At 53.9% G+C, this 20,883-nt stretch overlaps 7 protein-coding genes across 7 annotated transcripts; 1 reads left to right on the top strand and 6 right to left on the bottom strand.

Moving 5' to 3' along the window:
* Positions 1-35: 35 nt before the first annotated feature.
* Positions 36-5,296, bottom strand: N7474_004390 (transcriptional regulator SIN3; the record flags this gene model as incomplete). The annotated part of the gene is made up of 8 exons (XM_057195805.1): positions 36-734; positions 783-2,876; positions 2,929-3,393; positions 3,446-4,124; positions 4,179-4,279; positions 4,331-4,995; positions 5,056-5,120; positions 5,193-5,296. 8 exons carry the CDS (start codon positions 5,294-5,296, stop codon positions 36-38), a joined length of 4,872 nt encoding a protein of 1,623 aa, XP_057053201.1.
* Positions 5,297-6,406: 1,110 nt separating this feature from the next.
* On the bottom strand, positions 6,407-8,130 carry N7474_004389 (protein phosphatase 2A regulatory subunit CDC55; the record flags this gene model as incomplete). The annotated part of the gene is made up of 6 exons (XM_057195804.1): positions 6,407-6,430; positions 6,486-7,051; positions 7,110-7,758; positions 7,815-7,912; positions 7,970-8,010; positions 8,087-8,130. The coding sequence occupies 6 exons, from the start codon at positions 8,128-8,130 to the stop codon at positions 6,407-6,409; spliced, it is 1,422 nt and encodes a 473-aa protein (XP_057053200.1).
* A 1,218-nt stretch (positions 8,131-9,348) lies between these two features.
* Positions 9,349-11,289, bottom strand: N7474_004388 (uncharacterized protein; the record flags this gene model as incomplete). The annotated part of the gene is made up of 1 exon (XM_057195803.1): positions 9,349-11,289. The coding sequence occupies one exon, from the start codon at positions 11,287-11,289 to the stop codon at positions 9,349-9,351; it is 1,941 nt and encodes a 646-aa protein (XP_057053199.1).
* A 438-nt stretch (positions 11,290-11,727) lies between these two features.
* Positions 11,728-12,042, bottom strand: N7474_004387 (uncharacterized protein; the record flags this gene model as incomplete). The annotated part of the gene is made up of 1 exon (XM_057195802.1): positions 11,728-12,042. One exon carries the CDS (start codon positions 12,040-12,042, stop codon positions 11,728-11,730), a length of 315 nt encoding a protein of 104 aa, XP_057053198.1.
* Positions 12,043-14,207: 2,165 nt separating this feature from the next.
* Positions 14,208-15,410, top strand: N7474_004386 (uncharacterized protein; the record flags this gene model as incomplete). Its single annotated transcript, XM_057195801.1, has 1 exon — positions 14,208-15,410. The coding sequence occupies one exon, from the start codon at positions 14,208-14,210 to the stop codon at positions 15,408-15,410; it is 1,203 nt and encodes a 400-aa protein (XP_057053197.1).
* Positions 15,411-15,725: 315 nt separating this feature from the next.
* On the bottom strand, positions 15,726-17,773 carry osm1 (putative fumarate reductase Osm1; the record flags this gene model as incomplete). The annotated part of the gene is made up of 4 exons (XM_057195800.1): positions 15,726-15,823; positions 15,880-17,547; positions 17,595-17,663; positions 17,737-17,773. The coding sequence occupies 4 exons, from the start codon at positions 17,771-17,773 to the stop codon at positions 15,726-15,728; spliced, it is 1,872 nt and encodes a 623-aa protein (XP_057053196.1).
* Positions 17,774-18,758: 985 nt separating this feature from the next.
* On the bottom strand, positions 18,759-20,360 carry N7474_004384 (aldehyde dehydrogenase; the record flags this gene model as incomplete). Its single annotated transcript, XM_057195799.1, has 4 exons — positions 18,759-18,903; positions 18,962-19,410; positions 19,465-19,858; positions 19,912-20,360. The coding sequence occupies 4 exons, from the start codon at positions 20,358-20,360 to the stop codon at positions 18,759-18,761; spliced, it is 1,437 nt and encodes a 478-aa protein (XP_057053195.1).
* Positions 20,361-20,883: the final 523 nt, after the last annotated feature.

Below are 20,883 nucleotides of genomic sequence, written 5' to 3'. Positions count from 1 at the left end.
CATCCAATTCGCGACTTAACCAAAATGCAATATGATCATTGCGCCTCCGTAGTCTCCGCCTCCGCCTCAGGCGCGGGTGGTGCGGCGTCGGCCATCTCGGCATCAGGCTGGTCCTCCTTCGGGGGACTCTTGCTCTTCTCAGCCTCCTTGTCTTCAGCAGGCTTCTCAACCTCCTCGGTGGCAGAAACAGCATTCTCAGCGGACAAGGTACCATTCAGCCAAGAGCGGAAGCGCTGATTCGACTCGTCCACCTTGTCCTTGCTGAGACCACGGGCCCAGTTCGGGTTGTTGACGAACTTCTCGACGAAGCGGTCATGGCGCTTCTCACGCAGCGCAGCCTTCTCCTTGGCAGCTTCTTCTGTCTGGGTCTTGGCCGCCTCGGCATCAGCATCCTTGTCGATGATCGGCGCCGTGGAGCGCCAGAACCAGTCGTAGGTTTCAGGCTGGTAGAGCATCGTGTAGTTATTGGCGCAGATGCGGATAATAAGACCGTCGAAATGCTGCAGGCGTCGGTAGAAGCGGTCATACTCCTCGTCCTCGTCCAGCTTGCCTGGCAGGTTGCGCTTCAAGAAGGGCATGCGCATTGCGGAGAACTGCACGCCTTCGGTCGGATCACGCATTGAGTAAGCAGTAACGTAGTACGACCAGCGGGCTTCGGAGCTTAGCTCCGCGTTGTCGAAGGTCACGTCCTCGGGTGTTATCAGTTGGACGGTCGTCCGGCGCTCCGATGGGTACTGCGAATGATTAGTATGGAACGATCCATGATGACCGAGGAAACTCACATAAGTGATGCGATAGATATCGCCATCCTTAACCATCTTCTCTACCTGCTTGCGATACTGGATCTCCTGGTGATGCGTAGTCTCCTCCTTCTCCCGTTCCCGGAAGAAGAGATTCACAATATCCGAGCTGCGATCGCGCGAATCACCAGTGAAGATGGACGCAGCGTACTTGGTAATGGAAGACAGAATGCGGTCAAGGTTGTAGAGCAGATAGCCGCCCTGCATGTAGTAGCGGCGCAGGGTTTCCTCCAGATGAATCTGGTCCATGTCGCCCTTGATCACTTCCTCACACATGCGCACAACCTGCTGGTACAGATTGGCCTTGGGGTCACAGTCGTAGAAGAAGTCATTAGGGAATCGGTCGATCAGAGCCAGTTCATGCGCAGGCTTGGGTAAAAGACCCCGACGCACTTGCTCGTGAGCTTCAGCCTCTTGCTCCTTGACGCGCAGCAGACGCTCATAGAGGATCTCAAAGGTCCGGAAGAAGCAATAAATGTTCAAGTTGGCGTACATATTGTGCACCTTCTTTTCGTACTTCTCGTTCAGCGTGTACTCGCGCTGCAGGTTGAAGTTGCCCTGACCGGGATGCTCCATCCACTTGAGCTCGGCCACGTTAAACTCCTCGGGCTCTGAAACGGCAGCAGACGGAGCTCGCGGAACCTCCGGGGTCGCAAGGGGGGTTGCAACAGCACCGTCCTCGTTATTCCGTTTCCCTTTCTCGGTCTTGCGCTCAAGAGCCTCGCGCAAGAGGCCGATCTTCTGGGTGTTGAGCTCTTTCCGACTGGAATTTGACGCATCCTCGGCTGCGAAATTCTCCCCGTCTATCTCCTCGGCAGGCGAAGTTGCAACCGAAATTTCATCCATGTAGTCGTGGAAAGTTTCGCGGTCCAGGTCGAAGTATACCGGAATAAAATCCTTGACAAAGGCTGTCAACTTCTGTGTATCGGCGCCGAAGCCACTAGTGCCCCGTTCAAAGTACAAGACAAGCAGGTGAGTGGCATCCAGAACAACGTCCAAGTCACTGAACGTAAACTCGCGCTGGTATTTGGCTGGGGTCCATCCACCCTTGCGAAGGTTCCGGTCTTCCTCGAACTTGGACTGAACTTCTTGCTGGATGTTCTTCGCAATGAAGAGCTTCTTGTCCGTCTGCTTCGTGGCAATGGCCTGGTGGTCGAGACTGCGCCAGTACGCGCGCTGCATCTGCTCGCGCCAGACCTTGTCCCACTCGCGCTGGCACACTTTCCACTCCTCCAGCTTCTGTTTGAGACGGTAGAGAACAATCGGAAGAATCTGACAGGGGCGCTCAAACATGTCACGGATGATCTTCTCGCCGCGCTGGCGATCGTAGATTTTCTTGATCACCCGCTGGTAAATCGCCTCGCTCTGGCCACCGAGACCGCGAGGCAGTTTGAAAGCGGCCCGCTCAGATTCACTCATGACAAGGAACTGCTGGCAGATCGGCTCGATCAGCTGGATGGTGCGGGTGCACGCCTCGATGTGGTGATCGTAATCATGGCGGTCCTCCTCTATGCGATGCAAGGCGTCTTCGTACTGGTTCTTTCGGTGCGCAACAAACCCAGAATCCTCGGATGCCCAGGTAGGGTGAGATGCCCATTCGTCATTCAGAACCTCAAAGCACAGCTGATCACGGCCGCTGCAAGGCTTCTGGCGCTCCCGCTTAGGCAGAAGACGATAGCTAGGCCCCAGGGACCGACAATGAGCCAGGTTGACCATACCAGCCTCCGTTCGAGGCTTGGGGTCAATGGTTTTGTCCTCGGGCTCCTCGACACTCATAAATCGCTTGAACCAGCTCATGAGCTCCGCGTTAGACCCAATGTATCCCTCGGCCCTCTTAACCAGAACATGACGATCCACAAGGTCGGTGGTGTACAGGTTGCACAGCTTCAGGAAATCGCTGAAGACCTGCTTGTTCGCAATGAACTTCTTCACGCGGTCGAAGAAGGCAATCTCCTCCTGACTTGGAGTCATCGACACAGACGGCTGGATGGGTTCTGGGAGCGCAGGGATCAACGTCGGTGACACATTCGACAAGTCAGCACCTGTTGAGGGTTTGCCGTGGTGGTACTTGGCTCTCTGTTATCTCGTCAATATTTTATCCAATTCGGGGGTAAAATCTGAAACTCACCTTATTAACGTTACCAAACTGACCCTGAGCGCGGCCAGCCTGGAGATCCGCCATCCGCGCAGCCTCAGCACCAGCAGGGCCGGACATGGACGAGGTCACGCCGGCACCACCTGGACCACCGCGGCGCTTCTTGCCTTCCTTTTCCTTGACATTGAATTGACCAAGGGGCGGCATTTTGACATCCCGGTTGGGGGTCTGCGAAGCGAGACCGCCAGGGCCCATGGCATCTCCACGCAAGTTGCTGAGAGGAGCAGCCTCTTCGGCCGCGCGAGCGGCCGCTTGTTGCTTTGCATGGGCCGCAGATTCAGGCAAGAACTGCTTGAAATCTTCCAGGAGATCCGGGGCAGTGTTGAACAGTTGGGTCACCTGCGCGTAGACATCCTGAATGGGCTTGGACTCCCGCTGATAGGTCTGCAAGATCTCAAGGAATTGCTTGTAGATCTCCGGCGCACTCGAAAAGCGATTCTAGAAGCTGTCAGCGTTTAGGTCATTAAACGGTCTTGGTACCTAGACTGACCTTGATCTTGTTCACATAGCTTATTGCGTGGTTGAACTCCACGGGTCCACGCTTGGTCAGGTCGCCATGGGCGCCTTGCAGCATACCAGAGCCAACGCCAGCTAGATTGTTCATAGGCTGGGTCAGACTTGCGTTCGCTCCCGCAGCCGAGGTCACTTGGAGGAGAGATGGGCGTCCCATACCAGCAGAGGCCGAGGCAGCACCTTGCAACTGCGCGACACCACGGTGATCTTGCTGGTGTGACATAGCCGCCGCAGTGGCGGCCGCCTGTTGCTCCTGCTGGCTTTGGTAGCCGTAGTGGTGTTCCTGGCTAGACCCATCCTGCTGGTACATGCCGGGACCCATCATGCGAGAGCCAGGCGAGTAAGACCCGGGCTGTTGCTGTGGCTGTTGCTGCTGGCTTTGCTGCCAACCAGGGCGCGACTGATCATAAAAGTCAGGGCGTCCGTGCAGACCACCCGAAGGACCGATATCTCCAGAATCCAGCGAACGTCCTGTCCGAGGCATGCTCAGTGTATTGGTACCGGAGGGGGTGGTCACGCGAATCGCATCGGGGTTATCTTCAGTTCCGCATTCGATACGATAGCCGGGAGGGAGAAAGGTATTGAATCCCTGAATGAGAGCAGGGTGACCATTGAAAAGGGTGGAGACGCGTTGGATGACGCCGGGGGTATCAATCCTAGGAAATTTACGTCAGACGGATCCCGCCGAGATCAGAAGCACCAAAACTCACGCTTGGCTCTTAAAGTCTTTCATTATGTCCAAAAATCGATTGTAGACATCCGGCTGATCGACGAAGCGAACCTTCACTTGATCCAGATAGCTCAGAGCATCCTACAAATTCATTAGTGTCAAGTCCATTTGACGGAAGGAAAGGTCACTCACATTAAGAATTGGCTGCTGGCCTTGCGCCAGAGCGGCCACACTCCCCGGAATCTGCTGGCCAGATCCATTGTAGCCCATCATCGGGTTACCGGACGGCCCACCGGGGTGCTGCATGTATGACCGCGGCGTACCCTCACCATGCTGCTGCATCTGGGGCCCAAAGAGGCTACCAGGTCCACTAGAGGACTGCCCACCAGTACCTTGAGGGCCGTTGGTGGCAGCTCCACTGAGGTTGGAGAGAAGACCGTTAGGGCCATGGATGGTGTTGGGCACCTTCGACGCGACGGGTTGATGGAGGGGGATGGAGCCCGTGTGGCTCTGGACGGGGTGGTGCTGCTGCTGTTCGCGCTGGCGCTCCATCTGCTGGCGTTCCATCTGCTCCCGCTCCCGCTCCCGCTGCTCACGCTCGCGGTGGGCATGCTCTTCCTGCTGGCGCTGGCGCTCCATCATCTCCCGCTCTCGGGAGTCACGTTCACGCTCGCGATTGAGCTGTGGAGACGCATGCTGCATGGCTTGGCCGATTCCCGGCAGGGAGTGGCCGGCATTGTGGGAGGGAGGATGCGGACCGTACGTCTGAGGCTGGTGCGCGGCACCGTGGCTCTGGCTCAATTCTGCCAGGCCAGGGAGCGAGTGGCCACCCGACTGACCGCCAGGGTGGTAGGAACCTGCAACGACGATCCCGAGTCAGTATTATTCAGAGAGGGTATAGATGGCGCGATTCTAACCGGATGGAGGGGGGAGGACAGGGCCCGAGGGCTGCGAAGACGGGCCTTGCTGAGATGGATTTGGACTGTGGGGGTTGCAAGAATGGCATGTCAGTCACTGGCAGCACAGAAAAAGCAGGTGAAGTAGCATCACATACCCGAAAGAGCCCAAGGGCCTCTGCTGCTGGTTCATTTGATCCATGCCAGGGTGCGACGGCGGCCCACCAGCAGAGGAGTGCCAACTATCGTTCCCAGAGTTCATGGTCTGCACATAAAATCAAAGCGAATGAGAGGTCCGAGAGGAACGACTGGCCAGTCTTACTCAACACAGAAAGAAAAAGAACTGGGAGTGCCCTGAGGGGGGGAACTTGGACTCAAGCTCGGGGTCACTGGTTCACCAGAGTTCTTCCACAGTCACGGCGTGCTGGGCGCACTCCAGTCACAGCATGACCAGCTTCAAAAAAAGGCAGGACAGAAGAGACAAGTGCCAGAAGCCACAGACGGAGACTGGAAAACGAGGATGTAGTCGGGCCGGGAGGGACACAGGGGACTGGGACTCTGGGGGTGATTGATTCCCTTTGCGCGCGATCGCGGGCTCTCCAGTGGCCTTTGCGCTAACCCGGAAGTGGTCTAGCGTATTATACCCCGGAGGCTGGGTTGTTCCGGTCAGGGAAAGACGCTCGGTAATATGACTGGCGGTGAGGCTGGGCCGGTCTTTTGGTTCTGTCGCTGTATGGCGGACGAGTATTGATACCCTCCGCCTCCGTCATCGCCCCGGAACGCCGGGCAGAAAAACCGACTCGTCAGCCAGGATTGGGGAGGATAAGCGAGGTGTAGAGGGAAGAGAATTCAGGGTGAGAAGATGGGTAGACAAGGGTGAGTGTAGTGAGTGCCAGAATAGTTGCCAGACTGCCCCCGACGATGTGGAAAGGGAGGAATGGTCTACACCCGATGAAAATATATACCATGGCCACATCGCTCTCACTGCTCTACTGGCTACACAGGCAGGATTCATAAAGGCCCAACAGGCTTAACATTCTCTATCATGACTGATCCCCCGTACGCCTTCATACCTAAGGAGCTGCATACAAATCATGGACCAACAGGCGGCAACACGAAGAGAGAGAGAGAGAGAGAGAGAGAGAGACGGGTGGGAAACAGGGAAAAAAGTCCTGAGATTATGGGAATCTGTGGCTTGCTGCTGCTGCTGCTGCTATCGTCATTAATCTTTTTGCTTTGTTGTGTTTTTCGGTTTCATCCTGATCTCGCCAGACCACCGAATTCCTCCATCAGCCACCGGATCCCCAACCCCAGTTGCGCCTGTCCATGGAAGAAGATGATTATGAGGGATGCCGTCGGAAACGTCACGCCTTTACAGAGCAGAGAAAACAAAGAGCTAGAGAGAGTCAGGGTTAGTAGGTACAGACCACAAGGGGCAGATGGAAACATACGTTGTTCGTAGCAGCAATGGCAATACTGTCCTCGAAGGGATGCCAACTCATGTGCAGGATCTTCTTGTTGAAATCAATCTGGTCGGCATCGGTCTCCTTCTTCATCCGACTGCCCGGACCTGCAGGGCTGCCGGACCGCGAGCCGGCCTTCTTGCCATTCCCTGCCTTGTTCATCGGGGTCGGCACGCCAACCTTCTTGGCCTTGAAAGCCGACTTGTCCGCCTGCAGCACAATCTCCGTCTCCTTGTCGTCTTCTTTCGGGTAGATCATAAAGTTGTTGTTGTAGCTGCCCGTCATGACATTCTCCGCATCTCCCGAAAAGACCACCTCAAACTTGTCAAAGATGCTGTCGTTCTCGTACGTATCACACAAGCGCGGCCGCAGGTGTTCGTGGATTGGGATCGTCTTCACCGGTTGTCGTTCCATGTTGACGTCCCAGATCTTCACGGTCAGATAGTCGCGGGACACGATGTACCGACCGTCATGGGAGAATCGCACGTCGGAGATGGAAGAGATGATCTCGGAGAAGAAGGAGCGCGAGGAGGCGTCCTCCTCTTGTTCGAACACTTTTTGAGCGGCGGTGTTAGCTCCCATCCTCTCAGAATAAGGAGGTCAAATACATACGTTTGGCGTGCTCGTCGCACAGCGCCCGCTCCCGCATATCGGCCAGCTTGATTGTGCCCTTGGAACTAGCGTACATAAACCAGTTACAGCCGACGGGGTGGAACTCTGCCGCCGTGATCACTTCGGTCAACTCCTCCATGTTTGCCGGCTTGATATCGACAATGTTGAAGCTCTGATCCTGAATATTGAGATTCCACAGGTTGACTCGCAAGTCATCACTGCTGATGAACGTCTCGCCATCGCTGTTGACGGAGATGCTGTTGATATGGTAGGCGTGGGCGTTGGCGTACGTTCTCCGTGGGACGGCGGCCACCACGGTGTCATGGTGCGTCATGCGCGGGAGCTTCAGCGCGGAGGGGTCCTTGAAGGAGAGCCGGGGTGCCCGGGGCATGCCACCGCCACCCACGGCGCCCGCTGGCGTAAGTTCGTTTGATAAGTTGTTCTCGGCAACCACCTTCAAGGACTTGTCAAACACCTTCCACAGCTTTATTGTCTTGTCGTTGGTCGAGAGGAGGAAGTGGGATGCATTTTGTCGGCGGCACCATTTTATCTTGTTGATTTTCTCTTCGATCTCTAAAGATTTGAGATAGTCGAATTCCGGCTCGTGTGACTGGAACTCGGTGTGGAACTTATATTCGCAGGTTTTTTTCTGCATTGGCCGCGTGTTAGGATCCATCTGGAGTTGAATGTGATGAATAGACGTACCGTTTCATTACGCTCAAACAGCACCACTCGTCCACCCTTGTCTCCCGTAGCGAGGTAGTTACCGGTATGGTCGAACTCGACGGTTGAAATAATGTCCGCTGGCCGGCCGCGTTAGCCAACAAGGTCAGAATGAGGGAGGGGAGAGAGACAGTTACCCTCTGTGATATCTTCTACGTCACCTTTATCACCAAAGCATCTGTTTTGACGAGTTAGCCTGTCCTGAGCTCACCGGCACCAGACATGTCGCCGACACGTCCATATGACAAACTAACTGTGTGAACTTCCAGGTGGGCGACCCTGGATCTCTGTCTACCATCTTTTCGTTCTAGAATCGACCCTGACCGCGACCGTGGACAAGGGATCGAGACAGCAGAATGACACGGACGAGAAACGGTGCCTGCAACAGGTCTATCGTGGACGATGCGATGACTGGAACTGCGGACCCGGTCGGACACGGACGAGAATAGCCCTGCTCGAAAATAGCGAGACGCGGGAGATGATCAAATGTCGAGCAGGCCGATGACGAGCGGGCGAGGGGAGGCGGGCGGGAAGAGGGGAAAGCAAGTGGGATGCTTTACGAGTTTTGAAGGGCGTGTCCAGCGAGAGAGGACGACACGAATGATGGACTGGTGATGGGGGGAGAGCAAACCAAACGCCAGGTAGTGGATGTTGTTGTTGCTTTGGCGGTGGTGGCCGTGGGTTGAGTTGAGTGGGTTTGTGTTGGTGTGGATTATGACTGGAGCCGATGCAGCAGAGCTCGAGAGGGGGGCATGAGGATTGAAAAAAACAAGCGTCTATCCAAGAAAGGGCAGCCGAGTGGAAGGACCCGAGCCAGTTGGTGGTGGTGGTGGGGGTTGTGAGAGGGAGGTCGAGGTTATGGGCGGGAAAGAGAAAATGGAAGGTGTGGTGTGGTGGATGAGGCGGTGGTGCTTGGTTTGGTGGTGAGGACTTTCGTAGTGGGGGAGCAGTTCGTTAATAATCCTAGAACCAGCACCTAGGTACACCCACGGACTCCTACTGGGCAGTCTCGGGCAGTCTCTGGCAGTCTCGGACAATATTGGACAATATTCGTCCGCAGCGTTCAAACGACGAGTAAAATGCTGACATCAACCACTGCCCTCCCGTTGTAACATTGCCAGAAACAGCCGACCAGCACCCACAAGCGACGACTACGATGATTATTTACAAACAGAACCATCCTAGCCATTCAACATAGCTCAAATGATAGCCGCCGATGATCAAAACCTGGTTGGATGCTCGTGATCACCCGGAAGCTGGGCACGGTGCCTCTGTCGTCATCCCGGGCAAAGAGGAGGTGAAAGCAACACTTGGGCTCAACGTACGACAGACCTTGAACAATGATCGCAGCGCTAGATCTCAAGCAACAATGGTTTCTACAGAAAAATAATAACAATAATATCTTATCACATTGTTATATGATATGCATGCTAGCATGTTGACAGCATGCCATTCCTCGGAGTCCCATAGTTACTGTCTCAGTATACTCCTAACTACCCGGCTCGATCGCATCAACTCAGTCTCGGTACATCCCACACCAAACATCCACCGAAGCAAGAGGCAAGCTGTGCCAGTCATTCCACCATTCATCTGTCAGCTTCTTGGGCCAAATGCGACGCCAGATGGCTTGAAGCCATTCAGGGATCTCAGGTGGGAACTTGTCAGCGGGTTCTTCCTGCTCCACTAGCAGCTCGTCACGGCAGTCATCGCGGACATGCTGCGTAACCTGCAAGGGTCTGCTCAGGTGCCTAAGTACCGGCCTCAACGGCTCCGGAAACCCAACTTCCCCAAACTCCTCTACATCGGTTGTCCGTATACTCAGTTTCTCCAATGGGATGGAACCTTTGGGCTTGCCCGCGGAGATCGCACGAAAGATGGCTCGCCCTAGGGCTTGATCGAGCGCACAGTTAACTAGACGTGTGCGAATCGCACCATTGCACGCGCCTGAGCCAACGTCGTCTGGGATTTGTTGATCAAACTCGTCTTCAAAGCGCGGGTCGATCATGTGGTCCTCATCGTCATGGGAGATAAAGTCCCAGGTCACTGATACTTGCAATGTCAAGGAGACCCATTTCAGTTGTGGCAAGGAACCCAGAGTTCTATACAGAGCGACTTCTTCGGAATTCCCTTCCGTGCGGTCGAGAGTCAGACCAAAGTATTGAAGCAAGCAGCAGCGCTGGGCGATCATCGATAGATCATACTGCATGATCGACTCGACTGGTCTATTAATTGGACTTGCCAGCGTTAACTCGATTAAGCTGGCCCCGTGAGGATCCACAATGTCATCCACCACAAAGTCGTCATTCCAACTCTCTATCGTCAGGGAGGACAATGGCTGTAATTTCTGGAGGAAGCACTTCACTTGCGGGTAGATATAATCGACTAGCGGGCCACCTAAAACTAGACTTTTCAAGCAGGTGAAATCGACATCGGTTGCCAAATAGTTGAGTAGATCGGGAGTGAGACATGTTTCAAGCTTGAGCACTTCTAGGACGGAGAAGTCCGTATGAGCCGCCCAAAGCTTCATCTCCTCTTTCTCGATGGAAATTGGATTATGAATTCGAAGGTATCTTAAAGCGCCATGCCGTAAATCTTTTGTTGGGATCGACCCCTTCTCCTGACTAAACCCCTCCCAAGGTGGCAGAAAGGAGTTGTCATGTGTAGCAGGACCCATCGGGCGAAAGAGAGTCACTTCTTTCAAATTGGGGGCGAGTCTAGACACCATATGCATCACAGCTTCACGATGGTATGCACCGTCTGGCGTAAATTCTGGATGGCCTGTGGGATACTCATCCTCGTAATCAGTGTTTATGCTGAAGAGGCATGGCGAGGTGGCCAACTGAAATTCGGATCGATCTGTTAAAGGGCCGTTCAAACTCCGCAGAAAGAACTTGGAGATATGAAGCCGACATTCTGGATGATGGCGGTGAAGGGTCTCCAATAGACACAGGGGAAATTGATTGGGACATAGAAATATCAAATCGAATAGCAAGGGCAGCCGTTGGACTAGATCCGCCAAGGGCTGCCAGGCATTGTAGGGTGGGAACGCTTCATCATGCGAATGATCCATCCCTATGAGCAGAGGGAGCTTCTCGTAGTGATCTAGGGATCCATGCAGGTCATCCGCAAAGACCTCGATGCATTTGGTGCCTTGCTCTCTTGAATCGAACTTGGTTGATTCTCGCGAGATCAATTCTCCGTCAACCACAAGCCGGTTTACGTATGAGAAACTCGCATTGCGTTGAAGGGCCTGCGCTATGTTTTCAACGAGGTCACCTAATCCCTCGCTATCCTGTGCAGTGATCTTGAGGGTGTGATAGAGATGCGGCCTAGCCAATGCGTGACAAGTTCGACTCACGCCGGCAAAGGCCCGAACACTAGGCTCATGTTGCTTGGACAGAGCCCGCAGAATAATTCGATGGATCTCTGGGGGTAAATCCTGGAGGCCGAGTGGCATTATGAAGGTTATGAATACGGGAGGAAAAGAGGGAGAAGAGGGCAGACGGGTGATATTTGTACACGTCGATCCCGGGATCTATTCTCAAACTAAGAATTCTGGCCCCCAACTCGACCATTTTCAACTATTCCGTCTTTCAAACCTCGCCTATACCACTCGAGGTTTATGATTCATTGTTCGATACGAACCACACCATCGCGGTCTACCACTCTAAAATTATGTATACACCAAGTTACTTCACAAGATCAACCATTGATTCCAGTCCATGGTATCATGCTGGTTCGGAGTGCGACCGGCCTCGACTTGTTTATCTGGAAATCCTGAGAGTCGTCGTTCGAGTACATGTTGTGTTCGTAGAAGAGTCGCCAGGTGCTTTCTCCGTCCCATCTAGAAAGTATTAGAACAAACTGAAAACCGCAATAAGACCGAAAGCGACACTTACTGGAAGATGGTCTGCCCGTAGGCGCTCTTGTCAACGTTGTTGGCGTCTTGGCCCTTGTAGTTTCCGCCGTTGTACTGGTACATTAGTCGCTGATACAGAAACTTCTCGGAGTCAATTCCTCCATTGTCATTAGCAATATTTGGGAGGTACTTTGCAATGACTTCCTCGACCTTTCCAATTTTGTTTTGATACGCTGGGTAGTCGGCAGGCACGAATGGGGTATTCATATGAACTGGAGTCATCCAGATCACACGGGTATCGTCGCAGTCACCGTTGAACAGACTCCAGTCAATCGGATCAACGTACTCCATCTGCTTGCCATTTCCAAGTAGTGCTCCAATGACGTTTTTTTGGAGCAATTTCAGGTCCTCCGCTTCCAATTCGTCTCGCCTATTCAACGCTTGGCTCTCCCAAAAGTGTGCCTGCCGATTAATCAGTGCATGAATAATCACATATAAATGAATAAGGCCTCACCATCCAGACACCCCTCTTGCTTACAATCGTCAGCATGGAACACCCGTGGAGACCTCCAGTTCCCCATTGAAACATTTCAACCACCGCGTTATCATCTGCATCCATCAACTTGGACTGGTGTGCTTCCGTTTGCTCCGAGCCAGCCACGTAGAACCCGTTGACCGCGGCACTCTCAAACTGGGGGTCTTTTGGCCAAGGAAGGTTATTGGGCACCTAGTAGTCCAATTTTCCGGCCCTTCTTTCCTTACGCGACCTTGAAATATCCCAATCAAATGTTCTTTTGACCAAACTTCCAGGAGTCACGTCCTCCTGAGTGATATTCTCAAACAAATCATCGGAGATATCGTATGGCAGCCAGCTACGTCTAGCAAATGTAGAGTCACAGGGCGGACCGCAATTCTCCAAACTGCAAATATAATCGGAGGGAGTAGCATCTGGGGAACCATCATCGCGACGCTGCAAGCCAAAGGCCGCACTATTTTCCGACTGTTCATGTCTTGTATGGGTTAGTAAGAAGGTCAAAGATACCTTGATAGATTGAGATTAGCCTACCTCGGGATATAAGATGCTAGCGCCTGCGTACTGAGCAAGCCCAGCCACAAAAGTTGCTTCAGCTGAGGGAAGGACAACATATTGACTGATGGCGGTTCGAATTCCGAGGGCCTTGGGTGTCAATAAATTGAGAAGAATGAGCAGTCACGTACTAGTCTGGGAGACAATGGTATCATTAAGTAGGAATTACCCCCCGAAGATATTGGCTACTCTTGACTAACATATAATATTTGTAATTCGACTATGTTTGAGTAGTGATAGTGGCCCGGCGCTATGCTACTAAGACCAGGTCCATTTGGACGTGCCAGGATCCTAGAGGTGAGGCTAAAGTAGTTAGATTCACTTCATTAGCACGACTGCACGAGCCAAATATAGAACCCTGCACCACATGGTAAACTGCTAATGGCCGAAAGAAGTTGGACCTTTTGCTTTGGCCCGCAAAGAAAGGGCATATTAGGACAACTCTTAGGTAGGCTGATCCACCTCTATTTTTGGCCCCCTCCCACCCTAGATATCCCTTTATGCGGCTGCTGGTTAAGCATACGACTTGGTCTCAATACTGTACCCTCTGTCACTTCCTGAGAGACCCCTACTTTATCGCCCTTCCAATGCGCAGCTTGTCTGCTCCTCCCTAGACTAGGGCTGAGCAGCCACTCATCTCTTTCATCTTCTTCGGTTCGACTGGCGATCATCATATCCCTCAATTGATCGCCTAGTGTCATAGTTTTGGACGCTTATTTTGGGTCTGAAAAAGTGGATCAGAAGGACTATGGCGGGCGATTGTTACAAGAGGGCCAAAACCTTACAGCTAATAATATTTTTGCCGGCAAAAATTAACTACCGGATTAAACAGGTTGGTAAAAGAGACTGTATTCCTGGGAGCACGACGTGGACTGGAAGATCGTTCATCGTTAAACTGGAGGAGAGAATTGGTTGTTGCTGGACCAGAATGTATACAATGAATTGAACCAGAATACTAAAATCCCAAAATAAATCGATGTCTACCAATTGCAGGCAGGGTGTATAAAATTTTGAGTTGGTTATTACTTCGCTAGGAGAGAGACAATGATCTGAGCATAGACTCGAAAAAAAAAAGGTTAAATAGAGGTACTACAACAGGATGTTGAGAGATTGACAGGTCATTGAACAGGACCCAATGCGCATTTGCCAATGAGGTAGAAGGCAGACTACCAGTTCCAACAAGGGTCACATTGATGACGCCAGTTCTTTGTTGATGGGAGAAATAGGAGCGATGTAAAGGGAAAATGTACACGTGCAAGCTGGCTCGGTGCTTTTATGGCTTGTCTCGGAGGTGGGGGGCTTACTCAGGCCGCTGAGCGCATCTCAATGTAGCAGTAAAATGTTAACTGGACAATAAAATAAGAAAACATTCAACGCTACGTAACAGACTGGAGACGACCTCGCGGACACAATCCAATCCAACCCATCCATGTCCGACCAGCCGCCCGAGAACACGCGGGGCAAGACTCCTCGGTCGAAGAATGATCGCGACACGGATCTATCACGACCAGCAGAACCCTCCTCCTCTCCTACGAACACACCCTCAAACAACCCCTCCACACAATCCCTCGCAGGCCGCATCCAAAGCTCCGCGACCAATCTAGCGCGCAGCACCTTCCAACCCCCCGGCTCAGGAGCTGAGGTCTCCCGCACGCTGGCAAGCACCACGAACGGCAAAGCCGCCGGACCATCTTCCCTCCCACCCTCATCTACACAATACTACTCCGCAAGCCAAGATGTCATCGGTGTACCATCGTCCTCTACTCGCCAGACAAGACCGGGTTCCAGCGCGGCGGCGGAGTCCTTCCGGAGTAATGCCGTCGATGGTACCTCGGCTGAGACGCAGGGCGGATTTACATTGCCGCCGTTGACAGAAGAGGAGTTTCAACAGCAACAGCAACATCTCTTTGATGACGGGGGTATTTCTCTGGGGGATAGGGACGGGGACGGGGGTAGTCGTGATCCTCTTGGTACGCTACAATCGGAAACGGGGAACTGGAAAGGCAAACAGCGGACCTATGATCCCGTGCAGCGAAGATTCGACACTGCCTGGGAACGCGGCCAGCCTACGTCTTTCCAGGGGATAGATGGTAGCAGCGGCCAAGCACAAATAAATTCGACAGACGGCGCAGGTGTCATATCCCTGCTCTCCGATCCAGCCTTCGACGCCGGGTTCTCAACCACAACAGATACCGGCGACGCAGAACCAGAACTGGAAACAGACCTCGCTTTCTCGGAACCTCCACCGCTCACGCCCGCTGAGATGGAGATGCTCGATTCGTTTCGTCGACAGATGACTCCTCCACCGCCGCATTCGACACAGTCTCAACACCTAACGTCATTCAGCCTCGTACCTGATATAGACACGTTCCTCCAGCAGCACGATCCCTCCGCAGCAGCAGAAACGACCTCGACTTCTTTGCGGGATAATGTGCTCTCCCACCTTCCTGGTGCAACAGATTGGATCGGTGTGCAGGATCGGTATCACGATGAGGTGTGGGGGTTTTTACGACCTGCGTTGGAGGCTGCGAAGACAGAGATGGAGGAGAAGGGACCAGGTCCGCACAATGAAGATGAAGATGGGCCTGCGGTGCGGAGGTTGAAGATGATATTGAAGCATATGGGAACTTGAGCAGCGTCTAGATGTGTAGATAGACGCTTTGTACATACTACTTAACACAAAATACTTAAGGAAATAACTCCCAGTCTACAATGAACCAAAGCTAAAGTCTAGCAACTTATATATTTCGACGAGAAAGAAAAGAGGAAGTATGATACACGAACAAGACCGAATCAATCTCCGCGCGTAGGTAGACAAGCACAGAAAGAAACCAGTGGCCCAGGCCTCCCTCGGATTTCATGGCTCACAACAGAGCGAGGGAGGAAGCGAGGAATGGTGGGGGTATGATGGGGAACAAAAAATCACAAAGAGAAATGCCTAAAGGATCTACAGGTCCAGGCTGGGGGTCTGGCCCTTGACGCGGCCGATGACGATGTGGCCGGCGTACTTGGGGATGACCTCGTCGTCGTGGAGCATGGCGAATTCTGTGGCAGATATCATTAGCATGCAAGAAAAGAGTCAGGAGATGATCGAAACATACCCTCAGTAGCATCCCGGCCCATGAAATTGAACAAGGCGTTGGCACCGCCCGGGTGCTCGTCCAGCCAGTTGGTCACGTCCAGGACGCAGCCCTTGACGACGATCCAGAGGTCGTCCTTCTTGTTGTGCTTGGCGACCTCCTCCATGGTAAACTCCTTCTCGGGGACCTTGAAGTTGGCGGGGTCGGAGTTCGCCTGGGCGGCGGGCTCCTCGGCAGCAGCAGCGGCAGCAGGAGCAGCGGCTAGGGTGGGCAGGCTGCCACCGGCGGAGGCACCGGTCCACTCAACCGAGATCTTGCCGGGAGTGGAGGGGTCGATGTGCAGAGAGACCTGGCCAAGACGCTGCTGGGCGGCAGAGGAGCCGTTGTTGATCAGCTTCTGGAAGAGGTGCTCGCAGGCACTGTCACCGGCGACACGGCCGTATACGACGCAGCCCAGCAGCGAGGAACCACCCAGACGGTTGGCGCCGTGGACACCACCGGCCAGCTCACCGCAGGCATACAGACCTTCGAAGGGCTTGTGCTCGGAGTTGAGAACCTGGGCGTGCTCGTTGATCTCGATACCACCCATGGTGAAGTGCAGGACGGGCTCCATCAGCGCGACGTGGAAATCGTCGTCAATGCTGAAGGGCAGGTTGTGGAAGAAGCGCTTGTTCCAGGGGTCCTTCTTCTTGCCATCGGCAATGAGGTTGTACTCATCAAAGGTCTTCTTGAGGGCAGCCTCGCCGCAGCCAATCTCCTTGGCCAGCTCCTTGCCGGTCATCTTCTTCATCAGACCACGGCCCGAGTAGTGACGGGTGTGGAAGTCCAGGACATTGGAGGCCTTGCTGTTGAGCACCAGGCGGATGGGCCACTTGCCCTTCTCCTTCTCCTTCCACATCTGACCGGACACGTAGTCACGGTGACCCAGTTCGTCGGAGAACCGATCGCCGTCCGAGTTGAGCAACAGACCACCCTCACCACGGAGGGCCTCGGCTGCCAGGAACTTGAACTTGGCGGTGGGATCCTTGGGGTCAACCAGACCCGTCGGGTGGACCTGGACCTTGTCCATGTCGATCCCGTTGGCACCGATCGCCATGAGCATCTTCTGGCCGTCACCGGTGGCGTGGGTGCCGTTGGTGCTGGACAGGCCGAAGGTGTCCGGGCGGTGTTGCTTGAGCAGCGAGGTGTCGCCAAAGTCAGCGGCGTAGCCACCAGTGGCCAGAACGACCACACCGTCGGCGGACTTGGTCTCGTTGTTGTGCTTGTAGGTGACACCCGTCACCAGGTTGCCGCTCTTGTTGATGGAGCAGACCTCGGCCTTCTTGATGATCTGGACGCGCCCGGGCTCGGCCTGGGAGATCTCCTCGAGGCGCTGCATGAGGGCGTAGGTGATGGCCATGCCGGGGAACTTGGCATCGTGACCACGGTGCGTGCGAGGCTGGGAGTGGCCGCCCAGACGCGAGACAAGAGTGAGGTCGAGGTTGAAGACATCCTGCAGCCACTCGACGGCGGCGGCGGACTTGTAGGTCAGGACCTTGATCAGGTCGGGGCGAGCCTTGTCACGGGCAGACTTGAGGGTGTCCTCGTAGAAGGTCTTGACACTGTCGGCAATGCCGAGGTCCACCTGGGTGCGGGTGAGGGCACCGTTAATACCGGAGGTGGCCTTGGTGGAGTTGCCACCGAAGAAGGCTAGGAGGAGTCAGCGGGAGCGTGTTGCAGTCTGGAGGTGTACATACCCTGCTTGTCCAGGACCAGGACGTTGCCACCGTTGAGATAGACGGTGTGAGCGGCGCTGAGACCGGACACTGTTGGTTTTCGGGTCAGCGAGAGTCCAGAGAAATGCGGGGGAAAAGCTAGGGGACGAGAAGAGAGACGTACAGCCACCGCCGACCACAATTACTTGAGGTGCTGCCATGATGATGATGATGTGAAATGGGAAGAAGGGGGAGGTGAAAGAATGGGGGAGTGAGAGGGAAAGGAAGAAGACGGAGCAGAGGTTAAGTTATTGACCGGGGTTGAAGTCAGAAGCCGACCGGGGGTGTTATCGGCCGAGGCACGACTGGGGCGTGGGGAAGATCCGGGCTGAGTAATGGGCCGGTGTTGGTTTGAGCAGGGAATGTAAATCACATGTATTCAGGAGTTGGCAGGTATTTCACATGCGACTGCGTCATGGGCGTCTTAGTACTGATTCACGGCAAGTGTCCTCCTAGACATGACAGTCTATTTCTATAATATATTGTACACTTCCCACAAGAATCATGTTTGTGGCCAAGAGCTAGAGAATATTCCGACCACGCACCGGCGGATCGGTCAGTGAATTCCGCTGCTGGGCCTCGGGACAAACCTACGCGGTTCCGAAAGCAGTCCAGTCCGAGGATGATCGAGTAGAGTAGTATTGCAGAGACACCTCTGAACTTAACTACGAAATCATAATATTAATCAATATGTCTGTCGATAGCATTGATCATATTCATTCAATAAACACCTCCTAATTCCAACAACCGTCCAGCAACAACGGGCAAGATCAGTTGCCGGGCTGAACATTCAATGCGCCCTGATTGGTTGAAGGTTGACATAATCCGGGAATGGGAATTGCCTTGGTGGGCCGGAATGACCTCATGGCAAAGGCCGATGATGATACGTTACTGTCGTGAATATTAAAAATATACGGATCTCCATGGTTGATTCTGAATCGAAGATAATAAATGAATGATTGGGGATGTTCGTGGAGTCTGGAAAGGAGAGAAAACTGCTCGGGCCAATATGTGCCGAGGCTCGGTGAGCGATGAGACGGCCATGGAACTGTAACGAAACTTATCAACAGAATATATTATCAAGTCTTGTTTATAACTATACTATGTCCTAATCTGCAACTCCAGCGCGTCTATGCAATTGCATCGTCAGTCCATCCAGGTCACACTCTTGGTCACCAAAAACTCATTCAATCCCTCAGCGGCATTGAATCGACCCCATCCACTGTTCTTCACGCCGCCATGCGGCAGAACGGGCTCATCGTGAATCGTCATGCTGTTAATATGGACCGCCCTACGCAAATATAAATTAGCAGTTAGCACGTAACTAAGGGGCATGATCGACAACTTACCCAGACTGAAGACGTTTGGCCATCGCCAAGCCCTTCCGCAGATCTTCCGTAAACACCGATGCAGACAGACCGTATCCACTGCCATTAGCTAGGCGGATTGCCTCATCCTCTTCCTCAAAGACCATGCAGGCGGCCATGGATGCAAATGCTTCTTCCTGCCACAGCGCCATCTCCTCCTTGATGCCTCCCAGCACGGCGGGGGCCATGCGCACCCCCGAGTCGGCGGGGAGTTTAGTCTCTGCGGAACCCGAGATAAAGTGCGCACCGCCGGCGAGAGCATTGGAGATGAGGGCCTCAACGCGGGTTTTGGAGGCAGTGTTGACCAGAGTAGGGGGTAGGGGTGATGCCTCCGCACCTGCGGCGAGTGCGCTCTTGAGGGCATCGATGAATGCTGGCGCAATTGAGGAGTGAACGAGGATACGGTCTGTAGCCATGCAGATCTGGCCGGACTGTAGAAGGATGATGTTAGGATGATAGTAGACAAGCAGCTGGAATACACTTACGTTTAAGAATGCGCCGGCCAACACACCCTGTACGGCAGTCTTTAAATCGGCATCCGCACACACGATGGAGCTGTTCTTCCCTCCCAGCTCCATCAGACACGGCTTGAGGCTCTGTCCACATGTGCGAGCAATCTTTCGGCCCACGGCCGTGCTGCCGGTGAAATTGACCTTACGAACTGCCGGGTGCTCGATCATGGCATTGACGACCTCGGGGGCATCCTGTGGACGACACGACAGGATATTCAGACAGCCCGGGGGGAGACCAGCATCCTCGAACGCACGTCCAATGGCCCAGTAGCAGCGCGGAGTCAGCTCAGAAGACTTCAAGATGGTCGTGTTGCCCGCGGCCAGCGCGCATGCAGCCGAACGAATCCCAAAGACGTACGGGGCGTTCCTGTTTCTACCAGTCAGCAAGGGGACTTAGTTGCAGGAAAAGGAAGCTCCTACCAAGGCACAATGCCCAAAATCACACCCATAGCATCTTTGAACACCATGGCACTCTGCCCCTCCGCCTCAACGACAGGAACACTCCCACAAATGGAGGTGATGCGGCCCGCCACATCGCGCAGCATACGAATCGCCAATGGCACGACAAACATCTGCGATGCGCCAAGGTCGGCGCCCATTTCTGTGCGCATATACTCGGCATTCTGTTCTAGGCGTTCTTCGAGGATATCCGCTGCCTTGAGCAGGATATCCCGCCTGGCGGTTGGTTTTGTCTGTGACCACGCAGGAAACGCAGCGTCGGCTGCCTCAACGGCGCGAATGGCGTCTTGCGGGGTAGCCGCCGCGGCGGACCAGCAGGGTTGGTTCGTGTAGGGGCTGGTCACGTCGAAGGTGGCAGTGGAGATCTCCTCCTTGCCGTTGATAATTAGGGGGACAGTTGGGCGAGCCATTATTATTGTGAGTATGTGAGATGTGGCCAGGAGGAAGCTCGGTTGAGACAATTCACTAGTTAACGGTACAGTCCGACGACGATCATAGCCGGAAGTGAGAAAATACGAGATGCCACCCAGATCATTTTCAGATATTCTCCGGGTGGCAGTCAATAGTGTGCCCCACGCGCGTGTTTATCTGAAGCCACTAGACTCCACTGCCCTGCCATATCGACCAGCCACGGCGCGAGCAGAAATTAAAATGAAGCTCAGGCCGCGCACACCTTCTATTTGAGAACCTTCCATGCATGATCGGGAGGCTGAGCGATCGAGATCGTGACAAATCGGGACAGGGATTGCACGCACTATTGATTTTAAGCGACGTGATCGGCACGTCAACCTGTCAACTCATACGCTAGAATCCTCCGACGATGGAGAACACGTCTCATTCCAAATCATGATCGAGGAAACTATAGGCTGCAGACCGTGGTTCAACCCCCCCAAAGCGATGTCATGATTGCCAGGCCAAATCGGATCGGGTTGT

The sequence above is a fragment of the Penicillium riverlandense genome (assembly GCF_028828495.1).
Source record: "Penicillium riverlandense strain IBT 135883 chromosome Unknown utg000003l_segment0_segment0, whole genome shotgun sequence".
NCBI lineage: Eukaryota > Fungi > Ascomycota > Eurotiomycetes > Eurotiales > Aspergillaceae > Penicillium > Penicillium riverlandense.
The sequence above is the reverse complement of the archived record's forward strand: the minus strand, read 5'-3'. Positions and strand labels throughout refer to the sequence as shown.